At 38.2% G+C, this 13,743-nt stretch overlaps 2 protein-coding genes and 1 pseudogene across 3 annotated transcripts; 2 read left to right on the top strand and 1 right to left on the bottom strand.

Annotated features, from left to right (window-relative positions):
• Positions 1-132: 132 nt before the first annotated feature.
• On the top strand, positions 133-1,047 carry LOC118750579 (annotated as a pseudogene).
• Positions 1,048-1,485: 438 nt separating this feature from the next.
• On the top strand, positions 1,486-2,718 carry LOC118750578 (low molecular weight phosphotyrosine protein phosphatase-like). 2 transcript variants are annotated; one of them, XM_036485314.1, is made up of 5 exons: positions 1,513-1,552; positions 1,637-1,707; positions 1,795-1,976; positions 2,046-2,219; positions 2,533-2,718. In XM_036485314.1, the coding sequence occupies exons 2-5, from the start codon at positions 1,674-1,676 to the stop codon at positions 2,620-2,622; spliced, it is 480 nt and encodes a 159-aa protein (XP_036341207.1). In that variant the 5' UTR covers positions 1,513-1,552; positions 1,637-1,673; the 3' UTR covers positions 2,623-2,718. The 2 variants fall into 2 exon arrangements, with proteins under 2 accessions (XP_036341206.1, XP_036341207.1); XM_036485313.1 differs by having other exon boundaries at positions 1,486-1,707.
• Positions 2,719-2,794: 76 nt separating this feature from the next.
• On the bottom strand, positions 2,795-11,310 carry LOC118750576 (adenosine deaminase 2-like). The gene is made up of 8 exons (XM_036485312.1): positions 11,221-11,310; positions 6,875-6,959; positions 6,465-6,581; positions 5,630-6,127; positions 5,396-5,565; positions 3,584-3,768; positions 3,364-3,500; positions 2,795-3,295 (listed from the first exon to the last, which is right to left on the bottom strand). Exons 2-8 carry the CDS (start codon positions 6,945-6,947, stop codon positions 2,832-2,834), a joined length of 1,644 nt encoding a protein of 547 aa, XP_036341205.1. The 5' UTR covers positions 6,948-6,959; positions 11,221-11,310; the 3' UTR covers positions 2,795-2,831.
• Positions 11,311-13,743: the final 2,433 nt, after the last annotated feature.

Raw genomic sequence — 13,743 nt, 5'->3', positions numbered from 1 at the left:
AAAAAAAACTGCTGGCATCCACGCTGTATTTGACAGATTAACCAGTTTTTTTTTTGATAATTTAACAGGTTGCATCATTAAAGTTGAGGAACGAAACTAATAAAACTCTTAGCCCCTAAAAGGTTAATGCTAACAGTATGTTAGTTGTACGTGACGTTAAACAAGACAACGTGCTTACGTCGTAACCATATGATTTGATAGCGAATGTCATAGAGGACATCAAAAGCCAAATTGAACAACAGTGCAATAGATTTGAGACATATTTGAGAGAAATACTTAAAATTAAATAGCACGAAGATGGTCAAGAAGATTTTGATGATCTGTTTAGGTATGCGGAGAAGTTATTGTCGCGATTCTTTTAATGTAAGTTTCATTCATTGCAGGTAATATTTGCCGTTCTCCCATTGCCGAGGCGGTAATGATTGACACAATCGAAAAAAGCCGGCGCCTCCGCTGATTGGAAAGTGGATTCTGCTGCAATTGGCGATTGGCATCGTGGCAATCCACCTGATCATCGAGCATTGAGCACAATGAAGAAACATGGTTTACCCTACAACAATCGAGCCCGTCAAATAAAGAAGCAAGATTTTCATGATTTTGACTACATTTTCGGCATGGATGAGGAAAATATGGGCGATTTGCGGTCGCTAGCGCCAGCGAATTCCAAAGCTAAGTTGCTAATGTTAGGTGATTTCGGGCTGGATAAAAGTGATCGCATCATCGTGGATCCTTACTATGTGAGTGGAATATTGAAGCAATTAAACTAAACTATGTTTGCCGATGAATATGTAACATTGTATACTTTTTCAGCAACGAGGCGATGCTGGTTTCGAAAAAGCTTATCAGCAATGCGTTAAAGCGTGTGCGGCGTTTTTCGAACAAGCTGTGGCTGGTAAGGTTTAAGAAGAAAGCAATTGAATCTAAATTAGTAGGCATGTTAATAGTGAAATTAAATGTTCAATGCACGAAAACCAGCTGATATACGTGATATATGCAAAACCCCTTTTGTGAAAGCATAAGAAATAAATAGATATTTTTTAAAAAAAAGAAAATGCAAACAAAAATTGTGTTTTTGCCAAATAACTTATAGTATAGGGCGAAGCACAGTGATGCAAAGAAGTGCAAGTAGTTATCAAAATTATACCACGACAGTCGGGTCTACGTAATCAGAACGACGCAGATTTTTATCTGGCAAAGCACTGTCACCATCATTTTTCCAAACTCAGCAACATCAAAAATACATAGGCGGAACGTGTTGGCGAAGAATTATAGGAACTAAGTATGGTTGCATGCCATACATGGGTTGATTGGAGGCCCTACCCCGAATAGACCCATCAAGTTTTGCTATTTGTGGGATGAAACGATTCGACCGCCATTTCATAACTGGAAACACAAATTGAAGGATAATGGTGATACCCCAAGTTCATAGGAAATTCTTTTAAGTGAATAATTTTTCACCTTTTTTCATCTGAAAATTTTCCACTGTTTCAGATTTTCTTTGATTTTCTTTTTGTGAAAAACGAAAAATATAAAAGTCAGCAAAATTTCTTATGTAAGTTTTCGCTTTATTTGATAAATCGCCTCTAAGAAACATGCTAAATTATATTCATCATGAATATTGTTTCCCTAACTTTAGAATATTAAATTTTAATAGTATTTGATAAAATCGAAACATGAAGTCCTTGAAAATCCTATTCGTTTGCATTGGTAAGTTTAGATTTACGGATTGAGATATGTATGTACGTATGTGTGTATGTAAACAGGTGTTGAAATTAACAAAAGTCTTGTACGCAGGCAATACTTGTCGTTCGCCAATGGCGGAAAGCGTCATGAAGCACTGGGTACAAGAATACGATCTCAGCTGGGAAGTGGACAGCGCTGGCCTGAGAACGTGGAATGTAGGCCGTAAGCCAGATGATCGCTGTATCAAGGTACTGGCAGAGAATAGCCTTACAACAGATCATGTGGGAAGACAGGTAATATACATGCTCCATACTTGCTGAAGTACATTGTCTACAACCCAATACATTTCGAATGCCTCATAGATTACCATAATGGACTTCTACAACAATGACTATATTCTCGCCATGGATGAGCATAATTTGCATGAGCTAGAAACCCTTGCGAAGGATTCCAGCCAACAGCGTTGCGCAAAAGTCGAATTACTGGGAAAGTATATTGACCGCGCTGAAGACCAAATTATACGTGATCCCTATTTTGTGAGTTATTCATGCCTATTACGGTATCCGACGGATGCCATCCGCACGGATCTAATCAGATTCGCACTGTCGGAATAAGCGAGTGCGAAGGATTAGATTCGTGCGAATGGTATCTGTCGGACCGGAATAGGTCTGTTTCCGAGGGATCCCATTCTCATGAATCTAATCCTTCTCATTCGCTTGTTATGACAGTGTGAATCGGATTAGATCCGTGCGGATGGCATCCGTCGGATACCGTAATAGGCATGATTTTAATTAAAATAGAAAATACTTTTATTACAGAGGTAAACCTTTTTCTCAATCTCAATTTCAGTGCAATTCAATAGGTGGCTTTCGATGCGCTTTTCTGCAAATAACCGAAAGCTGCCAAAATTTCATAGCGGAACACATGTATACTGATTAGAAACACTTTGGAAATATTTAAAATTGTAAAACGTACCTTAAATGCATGCTTAAATGTACAATGAAGTAGTCATTCATAAATTTCATGTAAAAAATATATCGCAGGAGTTATAATTTAATTTTATATTCATCTAAAAAACGTGTAACTACAAATGAAAACACCTACATATGTATATACATCTATACTATATGTATGTATCTAAGGACAAATTACACTACTTCCCCGCTAATGACACGATCCAGAAATGCGGACCAATCACTCTGCAACTGCGCATACGCATACTCTTTCTCCGTATCACTCAACGCCGAGTACTTAATAGAATTCCACACTAGACTCTTGAGTGTTTTCAAGCCAGCATTACTCGGTGCGAAACTCATAATCGCGTAATAGAAATCATAACTCAAACCTTTAGCATTCCAAAAACCCGGATCGTCATTCGAGATTACTAACGGTATATTCTCGGACATAAAGTAGCCACCCGGATGATTTCGCAAATCCCAAACTAAATTCAACACCTGATTCGAGAGCGGACTAATTTCGAGCGCAATGTCACGCTCTTTAACGGCCTTGCTAAGCAAGGGATGCTTCATCAGCGAATAACCATGTCCAATGCGTGTGGTATTCAAAAGAATAGCATCGACTAAATTCAAATCCACTGACGAGCCCAGCCAATCTGCAAGGAGAAATAAGAAAAGCACGTATTCCTTCGTTTGTAGTTAACGGTATTGATTTGAAACTCACTTGTTTCCCCGGCGTGAAAGAAATACTTTGCAGACTTCGGTAAATTCTGTAAAATGGACGCAAACGCTTGCAAAGCTTTTCCCTTATCCTCCTGTCCGATCAGATCAAAACCGATAACGAAATCGGGATATCGTTCACTGTGAGGAGAGAAAAATTATTTAAACATGACTGTATTATTTCTTTTTCAATTCATTTATAATTGTATATTCGTTGCACTCACTGGAAGTCTTTGAATGTTTGGAAAGCTTTAAACATTTTAACATCATCTGAGCCACGATGCGCCACATAGATTATTTTTAGACCTAAGAAGCTGGGGTGTGAACGCTTGAACTCACCTATTAGCTCTAAAAGAATGTCGGCGGCTTCGTACTCAGTTGCAACTGTGGTGCCATTAGCGCCATAAAGCTGAAACAAAAATATCAGGGCTCGTTATTTATTTTTTTTTGTAGTGAAGGCTTTTAGACTATTAGCCGTCAAGGTCATTTAATGGCAGGCCTATGGAACGTAAACTTTCGATGGGGCCAAGCCAAAGAAAGAATCGTGTTAATTGGGGTTCGCCGATCTAAAGGTGGTGTCGGTAAAGATCACAGCACTACAACAGCACTTAACGCCATAAATACCCAGATAACATGTGGCCTAAACCGCAACCGCCCCTAGTAGCGTTGAACTTGTTGAAGGCGTTTGACACCGTCTGCCATTCCACGCTACTAGAAGCCATTGAGGCATCCTCTCTACCACAGGGTTCTAAACGATGGTCGGCGAATTATATGAGTGGTAGACAGTCGTCAGTAATCTTCCTGATCTCATACGCTGACTAATGCTCGATATTGGCGTCTGGGAATGGAATTGATGACCTCTGCTCAAAAGTAAACGGCTATCTCCCCAGACTCTCGCTTTTTCACTGCAAGGAGCTTAGCACTCTCCCCAACGAAATCAACGGCGGCCGTCTCCACCACTTGGACGAAGGAGGTTAGGCTTCAATTAGACATTCACGTCGATGGCACACCAATTCCAATAGTGAATAACACAAAAACTTTAGGGGTCACCTTTGAAAGCCTGCTCTCCTTTTCCATGCACAAAACCGCAGTTGTCAACAAAGTACAGAGCCGCAACAAGGTCCTCAAGTCGCTCGCCGGCAGTACCTGGGGCAAAGACAAAGAAACGTTGTTGGTAACATACAAGGCAATTGGCCGGCCGGTTCTAAACTATGCTGCGCCTGTTTGGTCGCCGGGGACTCATTGGACACAGTGGACGGAGCTACAGACTTATCAGAACGCCGCACTCCAGACAGCAACAGGGTGCTTTCCGATATCGCCTAAGCACCACCTACACAGCGAGGCGCAAGTGCTTCCTAAGCAATTTGTGGTGGGATGCCACAAACGTGAGCACCCTAACAGACCCTTGCTCTAGGAGCAGCCTCCGCCCAGGCACGACAGGGGGCACCGACGACCTACTGCCGAGTGATCAACGGCATTCACAGGTAGTCGGTCACCCGGCCTATGAATGCCGTAATCGGGGCCAAATAACAATAAAATAACCTGTGGTAGACGCGGAGCTTCAACTGCCAAGATAGACTCGCGTTACTCCGTCCAGTTACCGTGTGCAGACTCCTCGCACGACGCCAACCCCGAAGTACAGTGCGAATGGAGCCATTTCTGGGATATGCAGTTTAAATAGGTTTGTGGGTTTGAGTTTGATACAAGCCGAAGGATAAGCATACCGTCACTACACACGAATAAAGGCGCGCTAGTGTTTTGACGGCGAATAAAGGCGTTTAAAAAAATTTTGCGAAAAAACATGCTTATGAAAAACCTTGGCGAAGTATGTTAAGAGTCTTTGACGCTGAAATTTTTTTTATGCGTCTTTTTTCGCCGTCAACTTTTGAGCTCGCGTCTTTATTCATGTCTAGTGACGATACGGAATAGCCCGGATGCAATATGTTGCTCTGTGCTGAGAAAGATCTAGGCAAAGTTAGATCGCCGAAACAACAGGCCTAGGTCGGATACAACCCGCATGTTTCACATTAACTCACCGGTTTGAATTTCATGCGTAGCTCCGCGTACATTATATTATCCTCGTACATCTCTTCCATCAGCTGCCAGTGAAACATACGAAAAACTGGTTCATAGCCTATGGTATCACTTACAGTGTCGAATATGTCTTCGAATCGTCGCCAAACCTTGTTCTGATCATTGTATTCAACTGCAAAAGAAAGCTAAAGAATAACCGTAAATGCTTACAAACTACATGGCTACACATCACTTACGTTCCGGCAAACGCGAGTACAAACTAAGTTTAGTTCCCAAAAAACTATCATATCGACTCCTTGAGAGTGTGCGCTCACGCTCCTGCTGCACATTGTAGTAAACCGAGCGGCAGCCATGTTTCTTGGCGTCCTCACGGAAGCTCAGCACAACACTGCCGCGCGCAGTGAAGCATTTCAAGAGACCAGGCGTGTAGGTGAGATTTCCGATTAGCCAATCGACGGAAACCGCAGGAGTGCGGTGTACGTGCAAAATGGCGCCCTTCGGCATGGCTTGTAAGAATTTGAAAACATTGCTCTGTTCGATGAGCGGCTTGGCTTTGAAAAAGTGCAACGCCGGTGCGTGTTCGTGCGGATTTTGCATGCCGTAAGTGAGTTCCATTAGTTTGTGGCGCATGAAAATTTGATGTACCGTCAACTCATTTTCGTCAAGCTGCAAGTGACCGCCAGTGAGAAGGAGTTGCTCAGCTTGGATGAGTTGGTCACGTTGTTGTGCGTATTCTGGGCGGGAAATTATGTAAGTAAGGATGATAAATATCGATTGTCCTCTGCAGTAAAGGCACAACTCAAAAATCAAAAAAAAAAAAAAATCAAAAAAAGAACACAACCCTTCCTACTTTTGAGTGTACAATCTTTACTATTTAGTTTAGTAATACTCACTGCTTACTTAAGTAAGGATTAGACATGGATTACACAAGGATTTGAGGCATGAGACACTTAACAATTGGAAGGGTTTTGTTTTGTTGAATTTTGAGTTGTGTCGATATTACAGAGAACCATCGATATATTTAAGTATAAAGGTATAAGTACGTATGTAAGTATGTGTGTAGATACGTACTTAACGTATTTGGCTCATCGTATAAATGATCTGCGGTGAGAGATTTCTGATACAGTATGCCACTAATCGCAGGCTGCGGCGCCACAATCTCCTGTGTTGGCGCTACCACACGTGCAGCTGGAATGCAAAGTGATTTAGAAACCTATGCACATATGAGACATTCTTCGTCAGCTGAAGCCCACAAAACTACGGATCCAATCATGGATCCGCCATTTGGAATTTAAAAAAAAATGCATGGCCAGCTTCACCATCAATGACCCCAAAAACCCTCGAGTACCTAACAAGCTTCGAGCTTATTCAATAAATATATAAAAAGTTTTCCGCCATATATAACCATAATAAATCAGTTGACGAAGAATGCCCCATATGTATGTATGTATGTACATTTCTTTATGCAAAAATTATATTACCGCATTGATTAAGAATTTGCAATAGTACAAGTAGGCAAAACTGGATGGCGGCCATTTTTGACGTAGGAGTCATGATGTACCAAACCTAAAAGTAGGAGATGTTGGAAAAAAACTTTGGATTAGTTCATATTACCGAAGCATCAACATAAACATACATAAAAATAAACGATAAAAATACCGTTGAGTCTTATCCTAAATGGATACAACCAAATGCATTTACACATAAAGTACAATAAAAATGCTAACCTTGACCAACAGCGAACTCATGTAATAGATCGATTAACATTTGTGGCCTAAAGGTTCATGCTCGCATTAGAAACTGGTTAATTAATAATTAAAAAAAAAAAAACAACAAAAAGTGGATTGGACATTTCTATGTAGGTGCATACACTCATAGCGCGAGCCATGTAACAGGTATGTATGTAAATATTCGGCTTTTTTTGCGATTTGCCAAAATGATGCGTAATTGGTAAACACTTTTTTAGGCAACGCAGTAGCGAAGCAGCAAGGCGAGATTCTGCGTTCAATAAACCCAAATGCATAAACAATTCTATTTTTTCAATTTTTTTTTATTTATTTTTTTTTTTTTGCAAATAAGAATAAATTAAAACTCGAGATTTTTACTACAAAAAATTTTTTACAAAAGCTTCGTTAAATTTTGGTACGACAAAGTGCAGGTTTTAAGTAGCTACGTCTTACAATTAATTTTTGCCAATTTTTTTTTTGCCAATTTTTTTTTGCCAATTTTTTTTTTTCATGCAAGTTTGGTATGCTCGACAATTTGTTAATTGAGAAGAAAATGAGCAGCACTTTATTATACTAAATTTTAATGAGTTACAAAACTGCAACCAAATTTTTTTCTAAAGGTTCTGATTAAAAAGTTTGAAATTTTGATGAAAATTTGTGGAATTAATTCATGAATGTTAGGAATAGAGCTTTACTTAAAAAAAAATATAGTAAACATTAAATAAACAAAAGAAAAATAGCCGAACCATGCTAAAATGTAGAATCCTAATTTGTAATTTGGTCACTGTATGTGCTCCTCGATTCGAAACACAGCCATTCAGACTGCTGCATAGCCATTTTAATGAGCTTTTAAGGCGTCGAAATACCGAACCCCGAATACGGAACAAATAATAGTAAACTAAAAATGCTTAGGAAAATCTACTTTTTTTGATTTTTCCTGCTGCTAACCCCCAGAATTGAAGAATATCAAAAATAAGGGGACAAGTGTGTGTTAATAACCGATAGTCCTATCTGTCATTTACAAAAATTAATAGGGCTGTTCATAATCGTGTGTTAAAGGTGTTAAAATAAAGCTTTAACCCCTACACATTTCTGGAAAAAGTTGGCACCTATCTACAAAATTTACCATTTTCTATCACTTGCAATCATATCGCGTCGCATCACATCACGCCTTACCTCACACTATATCACCATCACTTCGCTTTCACTCGCTTAATATCATTTGTTATCATATCAAATTGCCTTAAATTGTGTCGCAAACAGCTAATCAAATGACATCACATCATGTTTATATTTTATTGTAAGCACCTGTAATGACGAACAATTCTTTGCTGATTTGAATGGCGTTTTCGAGTCTGCAAAAAAATGTTGCCTTCTCATTGCCCTCTTCTTAGTATTTGTGCGTAGAGGTCAAAGAGAAGGTAACCTTTTTTTGGTAGAAACGAAAACGCCATTAGATAAATATGGAAATTGAGGCAATGCGCGTTTTATTATTTGCATATTTGGTGGAAGTCATTGTGCTATAAATTTTTTACCAAAAGTTCAAGTGCAACCATTAGGTTAATACATATGTATGTATGTATAAATGGATATGCTATTTGATTTTGTTGAGCACTACAAATCGAATATAAACAAATTCTGTATAAATTATTTGCCTGCGAATTCGGCATTTCGGCATAAAAACTGAGAACCAAAGAATTTTAAATAGAACAATGGGTCACTCCATGTAGAAGAGAAAAACTAGAAATAATTTTTGTCTAGGAAAACTTTTACTCTTTACTTATTTTTTTAGTGACAAAGATTGTTACAAAGGACTTTCCAGCGAGGAAAAAAATCAATGGCATAAATTGCGCATAAATCTGTGATAACAGTAAAGCATGTATAATAATTCTTATTTTACTGTTATAATAGCTCAGAAATATATATTTTAAATATTCATATTAAACCAGTAGAGTTAATTTTACTCACGAATTATGTATTCTTAATAGTGACTCGTCCCGCCCGTCACAAAATACTCTCCCACCCGTCACAATCTAAAAGAGTTTTTTTATTTGCTGAGATAGCGCGTTTTCGAATCGGCAACCAAGATAGGGTGGTCCTCCATTCAGCCATATGTACATTAGGGTATTTCACCAACAAAAAATTACTGTTTTCATATCGGGATGATAGAATTTATATTATCTTAACACTTCCGCCAAAATATTTCGGAAACGTGTTTAGGGCATTCCCCTAAACGCGAAAATATCTCGAATACAGCGATTGCGCTGGCTTGGACATGTTGAACGCATGGATGACGGCGCTCCGGTGAAAAGATCCTTCGACTCCGCACCCATGGGTGGACAACGAAAGCAAGGGCGCCCACGAACGCAATGAAAGGACCAAGTGCAGAAGGACATGTCTGCGCTCGGGATAACCAACTGGCGCAAATTCGCACAGGAGAGAAGCAATCGGAGAAGGTTTTTGGTCTCGGCCCAAACCGACGAACGGTTGTAGTGCCAAATAAGAAGAAGAAGAAGAACTCATACAACTTACATTTTTCACTTTTTCGTGGCATTTTAAATATTGCTTTTGTATTAACTTCAGCTGATACCATGTATTAACTATACAAAGAAACCCTGAGTCAAATTTCTGAATTTTGGAACTGTTTACGAGGCTGCTAGAAGGTGCCTTCCCAAAAACATTCTCGAAAACTCGAGTTTTTCACTTTTCGCGTTAATTAAAATTTACGCGAGCTGGACTGATTTAGAAATACCTTGTAAGCCTAAACTCTTAATCTATCATCTGAGCATTTTGTTTGTGAGCAAAATATTTTTATAAACTCATTTTATTTATAAACTAGCTTTTACCCGCGCGTTCCTCCCCACGTCTTTATACAAATGTGAAAAATAGTTTAGGTAAAGATGTATTTTATTTCTGCTATAATTTTACTATAGGAGCGTACTGAAGGGCGGTTGTATGTGTTATATAATGAAATGTAATAATAACTTTTGGCACAGCAGGTGTTTTTTATTTACTTTAAAATATCTCCAATAAATAATATATCGTCGTTTGAAGTACAAACCCGTGTATAAACAAAATGCAAAACCGCGTATGTGAGGTTGCATAAATTATTTTCTAGATAGTAAAAACACTCATATTTCAAAATGGTCCTCTTTTTTTATAAAACAATCGCATAGATATGTCTGCATACCAAGTTTCACGTTTATGAGACTTGTGGTTCCGAAGTTATAGTTGATTAAATATTTCACGCCTACGGGAGGTGCAACGCCTCCTTTTCCAATTCCGCCCGTCTTTTCCTAGGAGTATGGAATTAATTTCGTTTATCTCGACACAAAGTTCCAGCAATCTACCACAAATATTTTAAGAGATATACATACAACATGAAAATTTTAGTTAGTATGGGAGGTGCCACGCCCCTTTTCCAGTACTGCCAATTTTTCTCTATGCCTTTAACCTTGCCGGGATAAAAACAAATAAGTGTGCAAAGTTTCGTGCGATTCCGTGCGCGGTTCAAAACTTATAAGGTAATAAACAAACAGACATTCACATTTATATATGCAGATGGAAAAAAAAAATTTTTTTTTGGTATTTACAAATCGGTCAAGTTCACGTAAATCTTAACATTTCCGAAATATTTTAGTGCTATACGTAATAAATGTTACATTCCAATAGGAAACAACACCATTTTTTTTTTTTTTGTATGGAGAGTAAAATAGAAATATACATTTTTTCGTAGCTTTCATGAATACCCTTAGTGTTTTCATTCTGCTCGGTCAAACACACTTTGTCTTTGATAACTATTTTAATTAAGTCACTTTCGATTTTGGTAACTTTTTTGGTGTTAACAACTTAAATATTCAATTCCACACACGAAGTACTAAAATTTTTCGATGTTGTAAATATTTGTTACACAAATTACACAAGTGTTTTTTTTAAGACAAACAATTAAATTACTACAACGTAATACTCCCACTAAACTATATACATATTGTTTTTGTTGTTATTAAATGCTAGTTACAACGTTTATTTGTTATTTTATGTTTCTTACAAAATAGCTAAGTATTTTTGTACGATTTTTCTCACTTCATTGCACTACTTACATAAATTAACTAATTACTTGCGGCGTTATGCTAGTTGCGTATTAGCTGCGACTTTCTACTAAAAATTAGTTGTGCTTTCGACGATTGCCGTTTTTAAACTGAAAGGAAGCACCAAAGGTCTCGGTGTTTCGTTTCATTTTAAATTGGTCTGCGTTAACCAATATATTTGCAATATTTAGCACCATTTCATTGAAAGTGGATTATAATAACACAAAGTTACAGCAAATATGTATGCATGTACGTACGTATGTATGTATGCGCGATTCTATTCTTGATTTTAGCATTTGTTGGAGAGCCTGTTTACTTACATACATACATTCACATTCACATTTACATTGCCAGAATCCACATGCACGCATAGATACATAAGTGTGTAAATAATTTTTGCTAAATTTGCTGAAACTTGTAAATATTGTAAATAATTTGTTTTTTTTTTATTTCATTCTCATCGTAAATTCTGTAATTTCACTGCACCAGAAATTCACTCGCACACAAGTAGATTCGTATCAAACCGCCTGAATTATAATAACGGTAAATGCGTGCTTATATTTAATAGAAATGAAAACCACGATCGGCTTTGCTTGCAAAACGGGCTGTATGTATGTATGTATGTAAATATAAGAATTCGTTTTTTTTTACTAAAAATATTTTTCTTTCAATGCTGACATTCCGGAATATTTCGGTTTTACAACGTTGTTGCTTGTATATAACCCACAGCTAAAATGGCCGAAAGTATTCGACTTCGATCCCTTTCTCATTCAAATTTTTATTTGGCGGTTGATTATTTTGTATGCTGTGTAGCTCGTTGTTAGGGATGTGAAGCTTGATTTGCAGATAATCGCCGCCATCTTGAAAACAAAGGTGATCAAGGTTTTTTTTGTCTATTGCAGTAAAACATTCATTTTACGGACCCAACCAAACCATAGTCAAAAGTAAATATTCATACCCGTTGGTCAAGTTTTGGTTAATTTAGTTGTAGTGGCTGTAATCATCCAGACTCTAGATGACGGGCACTCGTAGGCCTGGTGGCCCGTGGTGATACCATTTTGGCTCCTTCCTAAGTCAAGACAGGTAGTGACCAATAACGATTGCACATTGATTCCTCGTCATCCCACAGCTGCGGCAGTAGTCGGTTGCTGGACATGTAGTTCTCCTAGCATGTATATCCACTTAGCCGTCGCCAGTGAGAGAGCTCCACAGCCAACATAAGTTGGGCATGTTGTAAGAGGTAATTATCCTCTTTACTCTGTATGACTTTTTTGTGATACTTGGTACTTGAATCTTGAGGTCAATTGTTTCATAAGACGACTTCACGACGTAAACCGCCCATAGCTCCCCTTATCCCAAATCGTGGAAATAATTATTAAATTAGTTGAAGCCATCAGAACTATCGTATTGTCCTCACGACATGTGGTGTTCTGGAATGACAACACAACAGAATCCATTTCGGCAATAAGTGCCTATATAAAGGTGATTCTCTCCAAGGATAGTTAAATACAGTAATTGTACTCCATGGAGCCTTAATATGGTGGCTTAAACTCACGAGATCGAGAGCGCTCGGAAGTCTGCAAAGAACAACAATAAGCACCTCGAGACGAAGTCGTTTTTGCAGCAGCAATACTTAAGTAATGGAGCTCATGGATAGAGGAAATTGCAGACCATTGGACTGTTCTAGACACATTGGGTCTTGATACCCATCAGTAGTACCGACTACTTATTGTATAGGCTCAATCATCTTCGACAAGAAATACAAAGAAGTGTAGAGCGAGAAATTTCTCATCTGAACTGAGGCTCAAGACATCTTTTCCACTCCCCTATCAGAGCAGTGAAAACAAAAAAATGATGGTTACTTAGGAAGCACCTCGGGGTCTCACTCAAAGAATTACAAAGAAGAAACAAATCTGCATATATTCATCTTTTCTGGCAGTCAAGAAGCCTTGAATACTCACCCAAATTTATAGAATTCAACTTGAATGGGTGACTTGACTCAAGATATTGAGAGTAATTTCAATGCTGACGAATTACCAAGGAAATGTTCGACTAGCACAATGCTTCTGGGAATAGCCTTGATTGGTAAACATACTACTTACAGCACCTTTAAAAAATTTGTTTGAGATTAAACTCCGCTAATAGCCAATGAACGATGGAACAATATTTGGTCCAGTAAAACCTCCAGAAAACTCTATAACAGAAAACGCACGCGGTTGGTCTTAAGTTTAAAGATAATAGAAATATCCTTCCTTATAAAGACACGCGATGAAACTGTGGTCGAACACAACGAAACATTGCCGCAAGGACTTATGTAAAAGAAGAACAAAATGTTCAACAGCTTTTATGCCAATGCCTGGTTTTAGGAAGAAGCATATTAGGTTGGCCTTGCAAACAATTCTTTTAAGGATAGCACCAAAAAAAAAAGTGATTTGTATCCCAATGGGCCTTTCAACATCGAAAGGGTTTGATAACTTCATATTGTGTCACAGCGGGCTAATATTGGCCCGCTTCCGAGAGTTCTACTCCCCAAAC

The sequence above is a fragment of the Rhagoletis pomonella genome, unplaced genomic scaffold, assembly GCF_013731165.1.
Source record: "Rhagoletis pomonella isolate Grant_MI unplaced genomic scaffold, Rhpom_1.0 Rhpom_scaffold_00308, whole genome shotgun sequence".
Classification (NCBI taxonomy): Eukaryota; Metazoa; Arthropoda; class Insecta; order Diptera; family Tephritidae; genus Rhagoletis; species Rhagoletis pomonella.
This window is presented reverse-complemented; position numbering and strand designations above follow the sequence as displayed.

Bases quoted from the DNA above. Each gene is read 5' to 3' on its own strand.
- LOC118750578 (XM_036485313.1), top strand. From the start codon at position 1,674: ATGAAGTCCTTGAAAATCCTATTCGTTTGCATTG. The intron at 1,977-2,045 runs GTAATATACATG...AATGCCTCATAG, and splicing joins CAGATCATGTGGGAAGACAG to ATTACCATAATGGACTTCTA. The intron at 2,220-2,532 runs GTGAGTTATTCA...TCTCAATTTCAG, and splicing joins TTATACGTGATCCCTATTTT to TGCAATTCAATAGGTGGCTT.
- LOC118750576 (XM_036485312.1), bottom strand. From the start codon at position 6,947: ATGACTCCTACGTCAAAAATGGCCGCCATCCAGTTTTGCCTACTTGTA. The intron at 3,769-5,395 runs GTGAGTTAATGT...TTTTTGTTTCAG, and splicing joins TACGCATGAAATTCAAACCG to CTTTATGGCGCTAATGGCAC. The intron at 3,296-3,363 runs GTGAGTTTCAAA...TTCTCCTTGCAG, and splicing joins CTTTCACGCCGGGGAAACAA to ATTGGCTGGGCTCGTCAGTG.